The following is a 20,898-nucleotide window of genomic DNA, read 5'->3' as shown; positions in this document are numbered from 1 at the left end:
CCAGAACTGGACATAATACTGTAGTTGAGGCCTAATCGGTGTGGAGTAGAGTGGAAGAATTATGTCTCATGTCTTGCTTACAAGACTCCTGCTAATATAGCCCAGAATGATGTTTGCTTTTTTTTGTGATCCACTATGCCCCCAGATCTCTTTCTGCAGTACTCCTTCCTAGGCAGTCATTTCCCATTTTGTATGTGGGCAACTGATATTTTCTTCCTAAGTGAAGTACTTTGCATTTGTCCATATTGATTTTCATTCTGTTTACTTCAGACCTTTCTCCAGTTTGTCCAGATCATTTTGAATTTTAATCCTATTATTCAAAGCACTTGCAACACCTCCCAACTTGGTATCATCCGCAAACTTTATAAATATACTCTCTATGCCATTATCTAAATCATTGATGAAGATATTGAACAGAACTGGACCCAGAACTAATCCCTGCGGGATCCCACTCATTATGGCCTTCCAGCTTGACTGTGAACTACTGATAACTCTCTAGGAACTGTTTTCCAATCAGTTACCCGCCGACTTTATAGTAGGTCCACGTATTTCCCTAGTTTGTTTGAGAAGGTCATGTGAGATAGTGTCAAAAGCCTTACTAAAGTCAAGCTATACCACATTTACCATTCCCGCTCCCCATCCACAAGGCATGTTACCCATTCAAAGAAAGCTATTAGGTTTCTTTGACATGATTTGTTCTTGACAAATCCATGCTGACTGTTACTTATCACCTTATTATCTTCTAGGTGTTTGCAAATTGATTGCTTAATTATTTACTCTATTGTCTTTCTGGGTACTGAAGTTAAGCTGACTAGTCTATAAATTTTCCGGGTTGTCCTTATTTCCCTTTTTTTAGATGGGTGCTATATTTGCCCTTTTCCAGTCCTCTAGAATCTCTCCTGTCTTCCATGACTTTTGGAAGATAATCACTAATGGCTCAGATACCTCCTCAGTCAGCTCCTTGAGCAGCCTAGGATGTATTTCATCAAGCTCTGGTGACTTGAAGACCAACTTGTTAAGTAATTTTCCCACTTTACTTTCTCCAAATCTGTTTTTGCTTTATTAATAGTCCTTGTGCCACTGCTTTACATATTTTATAGTTCATTAAGTCCTTGCTATTCATTGTATTTTTTGCTTGTTTGTCTGCTGTATTTCTTTCTTTAATTGCTGATTTGCATTCTTCATTTCACCAGGGAACTGGATTTCTGAGTTTGTGGAAATTCAATATTTTATAGCTAGGTTGGCTGCCGCTACAGCTTCCTTTATTATATTACCATGAAATTCCTCTAAATTATCACTTATGAAATTGGTACTTAGATACTTATCACACTTACTCTTAAAATAATTAACCGCAATTAATCGCGCTGTTAAACAATAATAGAATACCATTTATATAAATATCTTTGGATGTTTTCCACATTTCCAAATATATTGATTTCAGTTATAACACAGAATACAAAGTGTACAATGTTCAGTTTATTTTTTTTATTACAAATATTTGCATTGTAAAAAAGAAACAGTATTTCAATTCACTTAATACAAGTACTGTAGTGCAAACTCTTCATCATGAAAGTTGAATTTGCAAATGTAGAATTATGTAAAACAAATAACTGCATTCAAAAACAAAACAATGTAAAACTTTAGAGCCTACAAGTCCACTCAGTCCTACTTCATGTTCAGCCAGTTGCTCAGACAGACAAGTTTGTTTACATTTGCAGATGATAATGCTGCCTGCTTCTTGTTTACAGTATCACATGAAAGTGAGAACAGGCATTCACGTGGCACTGTTTTAACTGGCGTTGCAATATATTTACTTGCCAGATGCGCTAAAGATTGTTATGTCCCTTCATGCTTCAACCACCATTCCAGAGGACAAGCGTCCACGCTGATGATGGGTTCTGCTCAATGACAATCCAAAGCAGTGCCGACCAATGCATGTCCCTTTTCATCATCTGAGTCAGATGCCACCAGTAGAAGGTTGATTTTCTTTTTTTTAATGGTTAGGTTTCCGTAGTTTCCACATTGGAGTGTTGCCCTTTTAAGACTTCTGAAAGCATGCTCCATAATCCAGCCCTCTCAGATTTTGGAAGGCACTTCAGATTCTTAAACGTTGGGTTGAGTGCTCTAGACATCTTTAGAAATCTCACATTGGTACCTTTTTTGCATTTTGTCAAATCTGCAGTGAAAGTGTTCTTAAAATGAACAATATGCTATAACATGAAATATATGGCAGAATGTGGGTAAAACAGAGCAGGAGACATACAATTCTCCACCAAGGAGTTCAGTCACAAATTTAATTAATGCATTGGTTTTTTTAATGAGCATCATCAGCATGAAAGCATGTCCTCTGGAATGGTGGCCAAAGCATGAAGGGGCATACGAATGTTTAGCATAAATGGCACGTAAATACCTTGCAATGCCAACTGCTAAAGTGCCATGTGAATGTCTGTTCTCACTTGCAGGTGACATTGTAATTAAGAAGTGGGCAGTATTATCTCCTGCAAATGTAAACAAACTTGTTTGTTTTAGAGATTGGCTGCACAGGAAGTAGGATGGAGTGGACTTGTAGGCTCTAAAGTTTTACATTGTTTTGGTTTTGAGTGCAGTTATGTAACAAAAAAATTCTACATTTGTATGTTGCGCTTTCGTGACAAAGATATTGCACACAGTACTTGTATGAGGTGAACTGAAAAATACTATTTCTTTTGTTTACCATTTTTACAGTGGTAATATCTGCAATAAGAATAATATAAATTGAGCATTGTACACTTTATATTCTGTATTGTAATTGAAATCAATATATTTGAAAATGTAGAAAAACATCCATAATATTTAATAAATGTCAATTGGTATTCTATTGTTTAACAGTACAATTAAAACTGCAATTAATTCCGATTAATTTTTTTAATCTCAATTAATTTTTTTGAGTTAATCGCGTGAGTTAACTGCGATAATTAGTATAGGAAAGTGATCACCTTTCATTCCATCTTCTTTATAGATTTTCCATCTGCATTTCCTTGTTATATTACTTGTTGCAATTCCAGATCTAAACATGAAAAGATTCCATCCACCAAATTAAACCCAGTGTTTAAAAATATCAGGTTGTGCATGTCAATGAACCATTCGAGGTGTTTGCCCTTAGAGTCAGTTTTCTGCTTCTCCATAATTCATTATGGCTATTAAGGTCGCCACAAATAATGTACAGGCCTTTGCTACCCTTCACTAACTCTTCCAATTCTAGATTGTTGTGTTTTTTACATGTGTTGTAAACATTATAGATTTATTTAAAGGTGTTGTTATTCTGCATAGGAATCTCAACAGTGTTGTTCTCAAAACATAAGTTCTGTATGCCTATTTTGACATAAGACCTTCTTTTATAACTATAGAGACTCCTCCTCCTCTGGTTATTGCCTGCCTTCTGAGCTGTCTTGACTCTCTTTTAAGCTCCTCTTTGTGTAGGCTCTGCACATGTGGCTAGGCAGAGCCACCTGGGCCCAGAACTGCTCCTTAAAACCTTCTATCCCAGTGTGGGGTTTATATTTTCCATCACAGGTCCTGATTTTTCCAGGCTTTGATGGTGCCTCAATTTGGGTTGGTGGATATGATGCATTATTAGTAGAAATTTAAAAAGCTGTTCATTAGCAGTTATTTTTATTGCTACATGCAGGCTCTGGGTTTATCAGAATCATAGATCAATAAAGTACTGACTACATTATGGAAAAAGGACTAGACCTCTGAGAAGACAGTTTTTGATCAAGGACTAAGGGAATGGACATTCACTTCTCTCAGAAAATGAAGTAAGGAAGAACCATTGTTGCCAGGTCTTATTATTGTGTCTAATTTGTTTCCTTGAATGATCTCAGGTAGTTGCCATATTTGCATAAATACTTCTAGTCTTGAATAACATGCTGCAGTTACTCACAGAGTAGCAAAATTTCAGCACTTGCCAATCTTCACTAGTAATTCTCTTTGCATAAAGAAACATAATTTTCCATTGGTTACCCAATAATGTCTGATGTCCTACTGGCAGCTCCAAAACAGTACAGTTAACAGGTAGTTTTTTCCCTTCCAGAAAATTTAAGTATGATTTCACCAGCTCATGTTAGAGCAAAGAAACTGCATTTAAAGTTTCCCTTTCCCTTTAGGAAGTTATACCTATGTATAACATGTTGTTAATCCATCTGATTTATTGATTAGTAACTGTTAAGAAGAAGTTGTTGTTATTTGCCACTTCTCCATCTTCCAGATACCTCTTAAATGCACGAAAATATGTACAGAAATCTTTATAACTAGTCTGACCTCTAATGCTGTCTCCAGACTTGGGAACTAGCCTAAATCAATAGGTAATTCTTTTCTTCCAGAAACCCATTTGCACTTACTGGCATCTTGGATTGGTCCAGTCTGGCTCCTGGGTGCAGTTTCTCAAGGATTGAATGCTTTTTATCCAGGCGCCTGTGGTCCATCTGTGATTCTTACAGCCAGATCACTTTTCCCCCTACTCTTATGACTGGGTTTCTCTGTAGATGTTTTGCAGATCTCACTTCTTTTGCCTGCCCTTTTTGACCCACTATCATCCTTCAACTTCCTGTTACAGCTGCTGGCTGAGAGGTACCCCTCTGTTCCTCTTCTTGTTTTTTTTTACCCCCAATAGGAGAACCAGGATTTAGAAAAAAATAATTTTCATTTAAAATGTAATAATCTCAGGATCCACTTGTGTTCTTGCTTCAGCCAACTCTCCATGTTCCCCATCACTGTTGATTACCTCATCCTCCATACCCTCACATGGGTATTTTATAGCAGGGTAGCAATGGGAAGAGGAGAAGGAAAAGTCTATTTTAAATGCAGTTCCATTTAATGATCAATTTTGGATCAGAATACAAAAAAGCCCATTCATTCATGGCCACCTATGCTGCACTTGTCAACCAAAGAGACAATACTGAAGTTATATATTCAAGCAACCACTCTAGCCACATTTACATGTACGAGTGAGAGTAGGATGACCACATTTGTGAAACAGAAAATCAGGAAACATTCTTAATATTCACATCATAGGCAGCGTGCGTGGGGAACATTGACAAGTTGGACAGCTGAGGAGAATCTTGTTCAGGGCATTTAACAAATTTTATGGAGAAGGTGTTTTGTAGGGGGATTGGGTTGTACTCCAAATGTGCTCAAATACTGCACTGATCTTGTGTGATAAAAATCCTGGCTCTGTTGCGGCTCCTTGGATGACTGTACACAATGGGCATTTGAGTGATGGCCCAGAGGAACTGTGGCAAAGGTTATGAGATGTATGGCTAAGCAGATGTTGTGGTCATTCACCTTATATAAAGGATGCAGATTTGATGGAGTAGCTCTGCAGTCTCTCTGAGGCATTGGGGAAGGATTGCTCTCCCCTCTTACCTGTTGACATGTGTCTAGTACCTATCAACTCCTTGGGGTGTGTGCACACGTGAGGATTTTGGCTTTGATGTGCAATGTGTACCTGTGTGAAAGGTATTCACACTTTTTTGTTAATTTGTTGTAATTTGCAATTATCCCTGTAATTCACAATATTGAATATGCCCCTGAATGTGTTAAAAGGGCTCAATATATCATGGGGCCTATATTTTCTAAGGTGGCTAACAACTCGGGTGCCCAACTTGAGATACCCCTGCAGGTATTAATTTTGTGTGCTAAAAATCTTGGAGACCAATTACATACAAAGCACCCATGCGTATGCGAAGGAAATATTTGAAGCTCAGTTTTGCAAACATTTTTAATTTTGTTTCTTACAGTCAGGAAATCAAAGCAATTTGATTGTATTGTGGAGTATTGTATTGCCAAATTTCAGTTTTTAGGTCGATGCTGGTTTTGAGAGATATGAGCTGTGATTTTGAATAACTGGTCAAATGTATGTGTTTGACAATTGGTTTGTGTGCAGAAGTTGGTTTGAGGGAGTAGATTATATGCTTTGTGTGCCATATTTCAGACCTGAGAAAGGAAATTTATTGCCAAATTAAAAATTCCTGATAAACAGGATTTAAAATAGAAATGATGAGACAACCCTAACAATAGCATTGTGAATGGCGACATTGTCATTCTGAATGGAGATCAGCTTGAATCAAATTGAATAACAATGCCCTTTTTCTTCATTAAGGCCATTACAATCTGTAAGGCTATGAGACCTGGGTAGACATAAAGGTTTTAAAAAGCAATGAGGAGAGACTAATGTTCATTGCTGTGTACTTACTCTGAGAGCCCAATTAACAAAAAGTTTGTGCTAATGTATTCTCACTGAAAATCAAGCAGAATAGCATACATTTTTGTTATTGCACTAGTACAAAAAGGAAACATGAAATTCTTCTCGATCTTTTTATATAAATATTAATCTATATTCACTTTAGAGTTACAGAATTATTTTAATAATTAAGGAGACGATGAGTGCTATTTGTGCATAACATCAAAATTTAAGGAACGATCAGGATTCTGTCTCTGTGCATTGCTACGCTACCTCAGCTGAGCATCTTTGGGAATATTGCAGTTTGCTATTGTTTTTTTGAAAGTGCTAATTTTAGTATGAAATGTGATAAGAATTATTTAAAAACTTAATTGCATGCTCTCTTTTTTGGCAATAGCATTTTGTGTCTCTGAAATTTGTCTTTTCAGAGTGCTTTATGTAGTTTCTCTTAATACCCTGTAATTTAATAATTGGGGTGGGAGGCTGAGCAGAATATGGAATTGTAAAGAATTTGCATACTCTTTTGATATGGTAGACTATGATATGCACAGACCTTTTTCTTTATATGGATCTCGAAAAAAACATTTTGGTGGGGATAGACTGCGCCCAACCAGAGTACAGAATGACCACGGGACAAGGGGCCAGAAAGGGGCTGCTGTTAACTGTCTGGCCCAAAATGGTTCTTTCTGAACTCACAACAGAGTCCTGTAGCAGAGGAGAAGGTTAATATATTATGATTGAGATGTGACCCCCTCCGTTCTGCACAGGTTTTAAGGTGCACATACATTTTAGATTTGCTCTTCCTTTGTCTTTTTCCTGGCTTCTCTCTCCTTGCCTTCACCACTTTCCTCTCTTGCAAGTGGCCCAACAGCAATGTGGGTATTTTGCAGAAAGAATAAAAGCAGATGGTGGTAATGAGGGAGCTCTGAGCAGAACTACCTTTCTCTTTCATGAGACCTCTGTGTTTTTTCCACAGGTCTTCATCCCTTCTTCACTGTTCAGTGGAGTGGAGGGAACATAGGGGCAATACAACATTAACTAAAAGTTCTAGGTTGCAATTCTGTATTAGAAAACTTGTGCATTCGTTTTAGTATGTAAGGATTGCATTTTCAGTTGATGGCAAAGGTGCCTAGCCCATGGGCATTATTTTGTGACTTTTTTAACTCCTAGTGAATAAAAGAAGTGTAAGATAGCAAGTGTCTCACTTTCATCATTTTCAGAACACAACTTCTTGCTTTGTACAATGTGTTATTTTCGTTTTGGAGAATATGACTGAGGTGAAGAAATGCTGGATTTTGACATCCTGTCTATTACAGGCATGACACCAAAATTAAGGACAGCAATGTATTTATTATCTCAGTCTTTCGTGCTCTGTTGCATGTATATTTTCTTAACAATCCCAGATTGTATGTCATTACTGAAAGATCCAAGTCAACATACGGTATGGTTTCTGGAGGAAGTACAAGCACATTTAGGCCACAGTACAATTCCAATAGTTTGTGTTTTAGCTTGTTATTTTTATATTGGGGCAAACATGGAGGGCATCACATAGCCTGCCATGATGTTTATTGTATTCTGTGACTTTATAAATATATATTTTTTTAATTGAACTTTGAATTCATGATGGATAAGAGAAATGTGGACAGTAGAGAAGTGGATGATACAGTTTGTAACAGTTACTCTGTGTTGACTGCCCCACCTTGTAAAGAGAGAACCTTCTCCTTGGAATGTTTCCTCCATTTTCAGAAATGGAATAAAAGACAGTACTGTACATTTTTGGACTGATTTGCAAAGATGCTGAACATTGAACTGCAGCTGAAATAAATGGGAATAAATAAAGAAGAACACCCATAGCTCCTGTTTATTATTACTTCTGAAAATCAGACCCTAATCTTTTGATGTAAAGTCTATGGAAAGAGCTTTCGAACTGCTTCATGCTGTAGGCTGTTCACAATGGTGGTGCATATTGTGCATTCTCAAATAGATGAAGCTAAAGTCTGTTGCTGAGAAACACTTAGTTTAAAATGTTAACCATGGGAATGTGGGAAAGAATAGAGCTAATTTCCACAAAAATATTTTCATTGTGGCCTACGAGGCATTCTGCTAAAATATAGCCTGATCCTCCATAACCCTTATGAATAATTTCACTCACTTAGGGTGAAATTCACCCCTGTGCAGAGAACCAGAATGAGACCTACGAACCACTGAAGTCCCTTGTACCATTAAATCCCACCTTTTTTGAGGTCTGCAAAAAGACTTCAGTGTTTCATAGGTCTCATTCTGGTTCTCTGCATCGGGGTGAAATTCACCTGTGAGCAGCATCACTGAATTCAACTTTACACACCTGAATATTCAGCAGGACTGCTCCAGTGGTTATTGAAATGCATCAGTAAATGTTGGCAGGATCAAGCTCGCTTGCCATAAATGGCAAAAGAAAAAGGTGGTTTTGTTTGTTTGTGTGTTTATTTCTTTTGGTTGTGGGGAGTGTGGGAGTACAAAGAGTCTGAATTTTTGTTAAAGATAGTACACTAAGGAGCAATTTGGCAGCGGCAGGAATTTACGGCATAAATATAGGCAACAGAAACTTCAGGACCTGAGAAGATAATGGTTGCTCTTGCACCAAACATAATGTGTTCCTGTCCCTATTCCTGTTAGAATTGGATGAATTTATTTTATTTTTATTTTTTTTGGCTGAAAAATGCCAATTCGAGTAGACTGAAACATTTCACAAATTCATGTCAAATTTGCTGAATTGTTTCTTCTGAAAAAACCCCCACAAAAACAATTTCAAAAAGTTGAAATGTTTCATTTTGATATTGGCTTTCTGTTTTGCATTTTTACCTGGGTTTTATTTTTAAAAAAATTAAAAGGTAAAAAAATGAAATAGAAGAAAAAGTCCCTCAAAAACATAGCAAATCATGTTTCAAGTAGAACAAAATATTTCCATGAATTTTTCTTTACTTTTTTTGGTTCACCAATTTTTTTTAAAAAAAATTAATTTTGAGTCTACCCAAACTTACATTTTTTTTCTGGTTCAGCCACTGAACTGAACAATTTTATTTACACAGCTCTAATACCAGTGGTGATTTGTTATTCTGTCACAGGCAAGATCATCCTTCATGGGCAAATGCAGTTATCTTATCTTACATCTGAGAAGCTTAAAGACTAACCAGTCTCTGGCTTTTTCCTCTCTCCCTAATACACAGAGGATTACCCTTGTGAAGGACGACATAAATAGAAAATGTGATGGCTGTGTTTTAACTACAGTAAGCCTGCTTTTTTCTCCTGGCAACAATTTTAAGCAGCAGTGCTACATCCATATTAAGTGTGAATTTTCTTGTGTAAATCCCATTAAGGTTAATAGAATTTTAGTTTTACTGCTTAATAAACTTTCAAGTGGGTTAACTTTTGAGAAATATATAACTATCATGATGCGCAGAACATGATCATATACAAGTATCAATATACTATCGCTACAATATGAGGAAATCTAACTGTGAATTGATTAAACACATTCATATAGTTTATTTAAAGAAATATTTGCACTTTGGAGAAACTTTAAAACCCTTTTGTACCTTTCTTTCATTATTAGTTGCCCTTGCTACCTTTACCGATTATAAAAGTGCATTCTTTGTTTAAATTTGTATTGTTTTAAACTTAATCATAATGCTGAATATGTGACATCAGACTTTACAATCTAATGCCATTTAAATGTGATAAATATAAGATTATGACAACTGCAGGACCAATTTGAAGGAATGGGACTGTGAAGGAGAGAGCTGAGCTTCAAGTGCAAATATTTCAGATAATATTTTGAAAGGACTACATTACGTTATAAATATTATACTGTGCATTATAAACTAGAGTTTTTTAAATTTTGTCCTGTGTTCATGTTAAAAGCAGGTTTTGTGAACATAAAATAAGCTTCTGACATTAAGTACGCACTGCATCTAAAATCATTTTAATAAGCAGAAAACTGAGAATTTTCTTTGTCACTGCTACTCTTTTAGATTTGCCAACCTAAAACCAAGCTGTTTTGTAACTCTGCAATGTTAAATTTATAACAGATAGATAAATCCATTTTACTGAGGCAGATTAGCTCCTAAACTTTCAGTCAGTGGTATCATTCCACATTTAATGCAGGAGCTGGGTAACTATAGGCCAGTTAGCTTGACATTAATCCTGGGCAAAATCACGGAAAAGCTGAAAATGGATGCATTCAGTAAAGAAAGAAAGAGGTTCTATAATGTATACCTGTCTGCATGATTAATGAAAAATACATCTTATCAAACAAACTGGATGTTATTTTTAATGAGATTACAAATTGGGTTGACAAAAGTTAACTATGTTAACATAATATATTTAGTCTTCTGTAAGGCATTTGACTTAGTACTGCATAATATTCTACTTAAGCAGTATACAAATCAATATAACATATGTGCAATGGATTAAAAATTGGCTGACAGATTTCAAAAGTAATTGTAAAGGGAGAATCATCATCCAATCAGAACATTTCTAGTGGAGTCTCACTGGGATCTGTTCTTATCTTTGCCTGGGGGAAAATATAAATTAATGCTGGTAAAGTTTTCAGATGACACAAAAATTGTCAGAGTTGTAAATAATTATAAGGACAGGTCAGTTCAATAGAGCAATCTGGATCACTTGGTAAGATGGGGTCACTTAAACAATGTGTTTTAATACAGTTTAAATGCAAGATCATACATCTAGGAACCAAGAAACATTTATAGGATGGAGGACATATATTTTGGAAAGTAGTGATACATGGATCATGGTGGATTACCAAATAAACATGAGCTCTTAGTGCAATGAAATGGCTAAGAGAGAATCTGGATGCACAAGCAGGATCCCCTCATGGAGTTCCTCCAGTATCATTCTGCTGGGGCAGGCTTTGTTCCCCCAGCTCAGAGAGGCTGCTGGCTCACTCAAAAAACCAGCAAGTCCTGGGAGCAGGGGATCTCTGAGAGACCAGGCCATTTATGCAGTAGCACAATGCCGCCACACCAGCTCTATTCCCTCGGGAATGCCTGGGTACCCATTGGATTCCTCAGTGCTCATGGCCACCTTAAGGAACACTCTGTAGGAGGGATCTGGAGAAAAGATAATATAGTTCAGGGTGTATTATCTTTTCTGGAGATTTTCCACACTGCTGGAGGAGTGGTGGAGGACACCAACAGATGTGTCTTTCCCAGTCCTATCTCCGTTTCCTACTGACTCTTCTCCTAGTCTGCTCAGTCTCTGCTCCCTCTCCACCAACAAACTCCAGATCTACTAAGCACCCTTGACAGGGCTTTAACAAAGTGGGGATGGTTTGACAGAGGCAATTGACTTTCCTTTCTGTGTTTGGATCTTCCATCTATACCTGGCTTGGGGTGACAGTCCAGGTGTATTGTAGGTCTGTAGGGGTTATCCCCCTGAGATGGGCAAATTTGTTTGTTAAATAAGAACATCTCTCTGCTTCTCCAGATATTTGTCCATCTCTTGAATGGAACTAAACTCAACAATCTTTTAGGTTTGAGTAAGTCCTTTTCCTCCTCTCTCCCCAGTCCCAAAACTTTTGCTGGCATCCCACTGCTGTTGCACTCAAGGGGTTCTCTGGCAGCAACATCCCAGAGGGCAGACAAGTATTTGAACTCTCAGTGATTAATCTAGCCGAATTTCCAAACCTTTTAATGTTCACCCATCATTATGGATCATGTCCACTGTCTAGTAAGGTTCTTCTGTTTCTTATTTTCTTCCAGATCCCTCTGCTCACCTTCTTTTTATTTGTGTTGCATGTTTATAGAGCACCTAGGACTTGTTAAATTAATAGGATGTATAAACTGGCATGATATAATAACACCCCTGAAAGGAGGTGCAGACTTATGCAGTGAGAAGAATACACTGTAGTCTGGAAGAGTGATCTCTTCCGAAAAGATATGCAACCTTCGTTAGAGATCTGCTTTCATGATTATTTCATTTTCCTTGTGGTTCCAGTCTGAAGACTGATTCTAAAAATGGCATTGTAGCTGCAGCTGGGAGCTGTGATTCCCAGCATGGGTAGACAGACTCCCACTAGATCTGTTGGGTCCAAGCTTGGGTGGCTGGCCCAAGCTGCTACTTGTGCCGCAATATCCACAATGTTATTTTTGGTGTGCTAGGTTGAGCAGAGCTAGATTCTAGCTCTAGCACGAGTCTGTCTACCTATGCTGGTACCAAAAACTACAAGCTGCAGTATAGACATCCCCACAGAGACTTCGAAATCAAATGTAAAAAGCTGCTGTTTTTGTTAAATGCCAGCCCTACAAACTCCGCCTGTGACCTTAGTCGAGTTGCCACGTTGCATTTTCTGGACCTGGAACTTACAGTACTGCTGATGGCACATGAGTAAGAATAGGCTCCAGCCTGCTCTTCCCCAGTGTATTGCCTCTATGGGACTAACGGAAAGTAGTACAAACTTATATTTTTGTCAGAAAATATCTCACTGCAGATATGATCCCTAGCATGTGCAGGGAAATAATTAGTTGAAAAACAAGGTGGGACATTGACATAATCATTTTTCTGATTGTAACCACACTTGGAAAGTCTGAAGTACATTACAATACACATCCCCAGTGTCATCTCTCGGAGAAGACAAGATGGCTTGTTTTTATGTTCTGTCATTTTTGACTCGCCCAAATTATTTTCCAGTGGAAGGAACCATAAATCCCTCCCTTTCTGTTACCCTCTCTGATTGAAATCTCTCAGTGTTCCATCCAGTTCATGCATGAGTTCATCGTCGTCTTCAGAGGTGCACAGCCAATGTTTCATAATTGTTTGCTATGCCTAGATCTGAACATGTTTTGTGATTTCATAAAACCTATGTGTGTGGGAGAAGTAAGCTTTCTTTCCAGACCCACTTGCAGTGTTTTCTCTTTTGAATGGGGGTTTACTGTTTTTCCAGTGCTTTGTTGCCTACAGTTATACTGTAAAAGGACAACTGCCTCACATTTATCCATTTCACAGATGCTTGAGATGTACGAGGTGTCTGGAGCAAAATACCTCTGACTGATGTATCAAGTATGTGTTCTCCTGTGACACTTAATAGTAAATAAAATAATAATAATTAATACCAAGCTCTTATATAGCAGTTTTCATCAGTAGATTTCAAAGCACTTTACAAAGGAAGAAAGTAGCATTATTCATGTTTTACAAGTGAGGAAACAGGCACAGAGCAGCGTAGTGACTTGTTGCAGTATGTTGCCATATTTACAAGGCATTCTTCACAATCATTTCTCAGGACACTGAACTGTTCTGAGTCTCTACTCCAACAAGTATTTCTGTTTTTAATTGTCCATTTATGCTTTCCTCTCATTATTTTGTACTGAGGAATGCCCTAAGCCAATGTCTCATCACAATTTGACAAACATTTTGCAAAAAAAAATGGCTGTCTCTCCTTCATAGCATGAAGGTACAGCCTTATGAATGGTTAACACACATCTGGCTCAAGAGGGGAATATCTATCTTTGAGAGCCGGCTTAGCATAGCTTTCTAATGCTCATATGTGCTTGGTGGATAATTGTTCAGTGCTTTGCAAAGTGATTGTTAGGGATGCTTTGTAAATGCAGACTGGGGGTCATGGTAGGTTTGACCCTCTGGTTCTTCTCCCCCATTGTGTGGAAAACGTCTTCCAGCTTTATTTTTTATGTTTAGAAGCTTTGGCAGAATGAGAGGGTTTAAATAAATAAATATTAACCTCAGGACTAAAATTTTTAAGGAGTCACAAGCACTCAGTCAAAACAAGAGACACTTTTGGAGGGACAACTCTTAAATAATCAAACTCTCAAGAACAAATCATCATAAAGAGCCCTGGCCCACCAAATGAATAGCAAGTCAGAATTGAAATCAGTTCCTTTCAGAAGTGCTGATTATTGTTATTGGGACTGATCTGAAAAACTCTCAAGAGCCCCATTTTTTAAACAGAATAGAAGGTGGTAACAAATTACATACAGTTTCAACCCTTAATTGGTAATGGACTGTTTTATGCAGTTCAGTTCTAGGGATGTATGCCTATTTTCCACAGATCCTGCCAAAGAGAGTTTCCATTTTGGGGCTTCCTGCTTATTTCTTCCAGCTGCTTCTCTTTCCTATCCCTTCTGCTGTTCTCCTCCTGTGTTCGTTTTCCTACTGATGGTTGTGTCTCTTCTTTTTTATATACATAGAAATTGTAATGTAAATGGTCTTAGCAATTATTTGTTTTTATTTTTTATTTTTATCCTCTTTTTAATGTATTTTGAGTTTACTCTCCAGTTTGAGGCAATCATTAAGCTGGGGAGTGTGTTGCTCATTCAAATCTGTTAAAGGTGAAAATAAGAGTTTTGAAAGATTTACAAGGAGTATGTTCAGTTCTCAAACGTAGCACGACTTTGCTTGTATCAATAAAATCATAAGCAATATGATGGATCTACTTCTCATGGGGTATTGTTAGTATATAGACTTAGAAGGAAAAGAAGCAGCTGCAGTTTTTTGATCTTTTGGAGACGTTTGGTTACCTTTTACTGGAATAACTTTAGCTGGATCAGCAGTGGTGTGGGGATCACTGCTGCAAATGCTTTCCCTTGTAGCTTTACTCATCTGAGTGGTCCCATTGACTTCAAGTCAGTGACATGTAATTTGCTCAGATATGTGTAGATGTTAGCAGGATGGGGGTCTTTGCTTGTTTTTCCCTATTTGGAATAAATTAAAAACTTCCTGGTGTTAATTTTATCTGTTGAAAATTTATGGCCATCTAGAAAAGTTGCATTCATCACATTATGCCAAATAGGTGTTACATAGTGTTTATTTTAAAGTTAACATACCAGCAACATAGCTGTGTATTGTGGCTGTCTTGTTTTAAAATAAATATTCTGTCTGTGAGGCATTGCTAGGTGACACTACAGGATGCTAAGTGCTGTGTTATAAATGTACTAAAGGTAGCAGAGCTTCTCCCAACTAAGCATGGTCACTCCTGTGTTTACCTGATCCAGATCAAGAGCCACGTGACTCCCTATGCGCCCTATGCTTTGAGCTCCTCCATAGAGGTGCCACTGCTGGGTGTGTGGGGAACTCCAGGAAGTATTTTGCCTTTGGCTTCTGGGCATACAGAGGCCACATGCCCACTACTGCACCCCTCTCTGCAGTGGAACTTGCTGAGCTTCTGAGCTGGCTGGTGTAGAAGAGTGGATCTCAGATCACACCTCTTTCCTTCCTCCTTTGGGGTACCATGCAGTCTTTTCACTGCCCAGAATGCAGGTGCTGTAATTCTGCCTGGCCCTTACATCTTTTTAATTTCATCTTTTGTTTTATAAGCATGTGAAAGTTGCTTTTGCTGTTCTCGTAAGGATTGTATTTATACATTTGTTTTAATTTTTCATCATTTTTTTAAAAAAAAATCTAAAAATATTTACTGAATACTTGTACAAGTAATTATTACAAACCGTTTTAAAAACTGCACCTCTTGGCCATGTTCAGGAGGCATAATGGTGTTTGTTGTTTTTCTGATTTTGTCTTTGTAAAGAACTAAAAATAAGCAAAAGCAGCAATCATTCTCTTGTATCCCATGGGGCCTGATTCTGCATTGCTTGCACTCCCAAACTCCTTTATGGACTAGAGTTTTGGGAATTCAATGGCTGCAAGATCAAACTTGTGAGGATAAAGTCCCTCAACAATTTGGACACATTCAGCGAGCTTTGTTTGTGAGGAGGGTATAATTCTGTAAGCATCTCTGAGAAAAATATATGTTGTAAAACTCCATCTTGCTGATTTTTTGTGTGTAATCTAGCATTATCCCTTTATTATAGGGGAGCACCAGATCTACTACAGTTAAGGTTGGGAAACCCTTTCTGTTTAAAGGATGACTATTCACAGTGCCCTAAAATCTGCATGTTTCCTCAGATTGCTTTGAAATTGGGTATGCCTCATGAGGGCATGGTGTAGGACTAATGATCCAAAATTGGGGTTATTTGACCACACAGCTTCCAAGATACGGCCCTCTCACAAGAAAAAAAAAACTTTTCTGAAGGTTGACACATTCAACCAACTTTTTTTTGTACAGGCCTAGGGATCAACCCATAGCTCTGGTTGGGCCCCAAAGAGTCTGTCACTCAACATTTACCCCAGATAGTGCAAGGCAAGCACATCCCCTTTGAGGAAGAAATATTGGAAACATTAATGGACAAAACGTACACCCACACACACGCACCCCAACCAGATTATACTGCTCATATGCAGATAGAATACTCAAGAAGGGTATAGCTAGTCAGTATTCATTGGAGCTGGGTGGCTCAAGGGGATGTGATGTGGCCATTAAATCTGAACTACATTTGAGCACTTTGTGTGAACCTAACCCTTGGCAGAAATAGGAAAATAAAAGATAGCCATGTTGCTACAATCTGCGTTTGTCAAAGGGTTGTGTTGTTTTGTTTTTGTTTTTGTTTTGTTTTGTTTTGTTGGGAAATGTGATCTGAGTGCTGCAAAAAATTCAGGTGATCAAACTACATTAAAAAACAAAATAAATTACTCACGTGAATGCTTGCTGGGAAGGGTGGAGGGATTAGGGACTGGAGGAATGGGGGAGAGGAGTTACCGACTGCCGCAGGGAGAGGGGGATTATGGGGATCCCCCTGGTAGAGGAGGGGAGAAGGATTGGGGGTTTGGATCAGGGAGTGGGATTGGGGATTAGGGAGAGTGGGAATGGACCTTGGGAGGGGTAACATTGAGGAGGGCAGGCAATATGGGAGATTAGATGTAAGGGAGCTGTCTATCAGCCCCACATTCTCCTTTCTTTTGTGTACTGGGATTTGGGAAAGGGGCTTGTCCCTCTGGGGATGTCTAAACACTTCTGCCTACCCCCAACCCCTCATCTGGGAGCTAGGAAATGGGTGGCCCTTTCCCCCTCAGGGCCTCCTGTGCTTTCAGGATTATACTGTGCTAGTGATCTGGATATAGCAAAGCAGTTGCTGATTATTAATGTTGTACAAATTATAGCAGAGCATCAGCTCTCCTACAGACAAGGTTGAGAAAACTTTTCTGTTTAAAGGTCGATTCTTCCAGCGCTCTAAAATTCTCATGCTTAGTCAGATTATCTGGCCCCTTTGAGCAATGCCCCCAGTATGTCTATAACACACATATCAATACTAATACTCTGTCTTTGTTAAACAGGAGCTTCCTACACCTGCCCTACACTGAAACGCGGAGTCTACTTCACAGAAAATACCACAATTGCTAAATTTTGTAGCTCCTATGCTCCCTTTCACAATCTTATGCACACAATGCCATCTAACACTATATTTTCACTTATCCCGCATTAATCCCACAGACCACACTTATCTCTTACCTAGCTGCTGACAATTCCCATGGAAAGAAGACCCCTGTGTCTTGCTACTGATGTAACCTACAGAACTCATTGCTGAAATTGGCATACTAGATTTCTCAAGATACACGTGAACCTCTTTCATTGATTGCATACATGGAGGTCAGGGAGAGAGGCTCACAGGAATACCTCACATCACAATCACAGCTCTGCAAAACTGCTCCATATAATCCTTTCACCATTCAGTACAGTTATATCTACCACAGTGAATGCAGCTAGAGTCCATGCAGATAATTCTATGCTGTTGCCAGCTCCACAGGGGGGGAAGAGTTACAGTTGCATGTGCATGTACCTTATCTCAGTATTTCCTGGTTTTGCAGAACTAAACAATCTGGAAGGGCAGAGATATCACAACAACTATACACTTAGCAAAAGTCTACAGCCCTGAATGTCCATAGCTACACTGTGTGGCTTTAGTCCAGGCTTCTAGAAGCTCCCCAGTGTTATTACTGATCTGGTGCAGTCAGGTTAATCATGGATGAGTGCAAGGCTGCTGCCAGTACAATGGCCGGGCAATGTCCTCTCCTGACCTCAAGTCTGATCTTCAGGGCTCAATGTGCGGGGACTTTATCTCTGAGGCAGGCTGTAAGAGATACTATCAGGCATCCTTAACTCTGCATTAACAAGGTTTTCTGTCAGTGAATTATAGGTAGATGTCTTTACTGGGATGCACATTCACCTTCAGATATCAATCTTGCAGTCACAGAGTTTAAGGCAAGAAGGACCTCCAGATCATCTAGCCTGACCTCCTGCATATCTGAGGCCAACAATACCACCCAGTACCTGTACACTAAACCCAACAACTGAATTAGACTAAGATATTACTGCCCACAGGAGATCAGACTATTATGTGTTATAGGGAGGAAATAGGAGTGATGGAGGTGCTCCAATGTCCGAGGCCCCTGTAATGGCAGGTAAATGACTGTGTTAAATATACCCATATCCTAGCAAGTGACCCACACCCACATGCTGCAGAGGAAGGTGACCCTCCCACACACACCCAAAATCACTACGATCTGACCTGGGGCAAAATTCCTTCCTGGTCCTACATTTGGCCATTAGTTAGACACTGATTACGTGAGCAAGAACCAGCCAGCCAAGCACCTGAGAGAGAGAATACTTAGAGCCGCATCAGAGTTCTGGCCCACCCTGCTCCAGTGTCCCATCTCCAGGCATGGCCATCTCTGATGCTTCAGTGGAAGGAGACCAAAAATCCACTCACAAAAGTCAGAGTACATTAAAGGTGTTAGAGGTGGGAGAATCCCTATCTAACCCGTGAGGGTGGCTGGCTGAAGTCCTGAAACAGGAGCTTTTAGGAATGTAAGGCATAAACTGATGATGATCTCCAGGCTGCTGAGCTCTGCCTCCTACCAGCGCAAGCAACCCCTTCTACAATCACAGTCAAATTTGTCAAGCTCTGTCTTAAAACTAATTAAATTGTTTCCCCCCACAACCCCCATTGGGAAGCTGTTCCAGAACCTCATTCCTCTGATCGTTAGACACCTTTATCTAGTCTGAATTTGTTCAGGGCCAGTTTATACCCATTTGTTCTTATGTCAACATTGTCCTTTAGCTTAAATACCTCGTCATTCTCCTTGTTGTTTCCCTCCCCACCTCTGAGGTACTTATAAAGAGCCACCATATCCCCTCTCAGTCTTTTTTTTGGGGGCTAGGCTAAACAAGCTAAATTTTTCCAGTCTCCTCGCGTAAGACAAGTCCTCCAGTCCATCTTTCTTCAGCATGGGTGACCAGTACTTTATATAGTATTACAAACAGACTCTTACCAGTGTCTTGTACAATAGCATTAATACGCCTTCTCCACTGGAAATACCTTGGCTGATACAGCCTAGGATTACATTTGCCTTTTTCACAACTACATCACAGTGGTGGCTGAAAATCATCCTGTGATCAACCCACACCCCAAAGTCTTTCTCCTCCTCTGTTTTTTCCAACACATGAGCTCCCAGCCTGAAGCAGAAATTCTTATTATTAGACCCTAAGTGCATGACCTTGCACTTCATACAATTGGGTTTCATCCCATTTCTGTACTCCAGTCTTCAAGGTCATCCAGATGTTCCTCAGTGATGGTCTTATATCCTCTGTATTGATGATGCCACCCAACTTTGTGTCACTGGCAAATTTCATTAGCACTTTTGTACTTTTTGTGCCAAGTCATTAAGTAAAATATTGAATAACATTGATCCCAAGACAGAGCCTTGAGCAACTCCACTGATCACCTTCTTCCAGTCTGATCATTCACCTTTCACCATAGCCTGTTTTAGGGTGACCAGATGTCCCGATTTTATAGGGACAGTCCCGATTTTTGGGTCTTTTTCTTATATAGGCGCCTATTACCCGCCACTCCCATCCCGATTTTTCACATTTGCTGTCTGGTTACCCTACCCCTTGTTGTCTTCCCTTTAGCCAGTTCCAGTTCTTATACTAATCCCCATCTTCTCTGATTTAACTAATAGTTTACCGTGTGGTAAGATGTCAAATCTTGTCTCATAAGGGCTGATTTTGGTCATGCTGTCTGCAGTTTGAGTAATCTTTATTTATGGACTTCTAATTTACAAACAAATCTGTTCATTTTGTGTTATAGTGAGTGGACATCCAGCATTAAAGGCAGCTGACATTCGAGTGACAGGAGAATTAGTAGCGTCATCAATGAGAGAGTGGAAAATGAAAAACCTTTCTGCTCAGAATTCCTAGCGATGATGGATGGAAAGTAGCCGACAATCTTTAAATGTCAAATTCTTCTGCAGGTGTCCAAAAGCAAGGAGTTTGACTGTAAGAATTCTGTTATAGGCAGAAGAGAAACAAAACTACTACATCTGTGTATACACAATACATAGAAATTCTACAAGCTGACAAACATCATCAGTTAGGCTCTTAAAGCTATTTTTTGAAAATCCAGTAAGCTATGTTACTCAGGCTCTATTTCTGAAGTATATATGTTGGTATGCATGTCACAGGATATATGGTAACAGTATAGGAAGCATGTACAAATGCTTTAAAGGAACAAACCAACACAATAAAATCTTCACAACTGAGAAAGAAAAGTTATTTTAATTTGTGGGGAAAATGTAGACACATCAGCCAGTGATTTTATTTAAAGAGTATTTAAACATTTTCTTAAAACTGGGGCAAGATCCTCACGTCCTTAGTCTTTACTCTGGCAAATCTCCCATTGATTTCAATGAAAGTTTGTCTAGTAATTGAGTAAGCATTTCAGAATTTGGCCCTAAAAGGGAAATATCTTGCTTCCCCATCCTCCCTGTGAGTGCAGGGG

At 38.9% G+C, this 20,898-nt stretch overlaps 1 protein-coding gene across 1 annotated transcript in view; it reads left to right on the top strand.

Moving 5' to 3' along the window:
- Window positions 1-20,318, top strand: part of IQCM (IQ motif containing M) — a gene marked incomplete at both ends in the record, with an annotated part of 194,353 nt that extends 174,035 nt beyond the window's left edge. The window contains one exon of the mRNA XM_084625738.1: window positions 20,209-20,318. Within this exon, the coding sequence (XP_084481864.1) occupies window positions 20,209-20,318 (110 nt within the window). The remainder of the gene's footprint in view (window positions 1-20,208) is intronic.
- Window positions 20,319-20,898: the final 580 nt, after the last annotated feature.

Source organism: Lepidochelys olivacea, assembly GCF_965140295.1.
Source record: "Lepidochelys olivacea isolate rLepOli2 genome assembly, chromosome: 4".
In the NCBI taxonomy this organism is placed as follows: domain Eukaryota; kingdom Metazoa; phylum Chordata; order Testudines; family Cheloniidae; genus Lepidochelys; species Lepidochelys olivacea.
The sequence above is the reverse complement of the archived record's forward strand: the minus strand, read 5'-3'. Positions and strand labels throughout refer to the sequence as shown.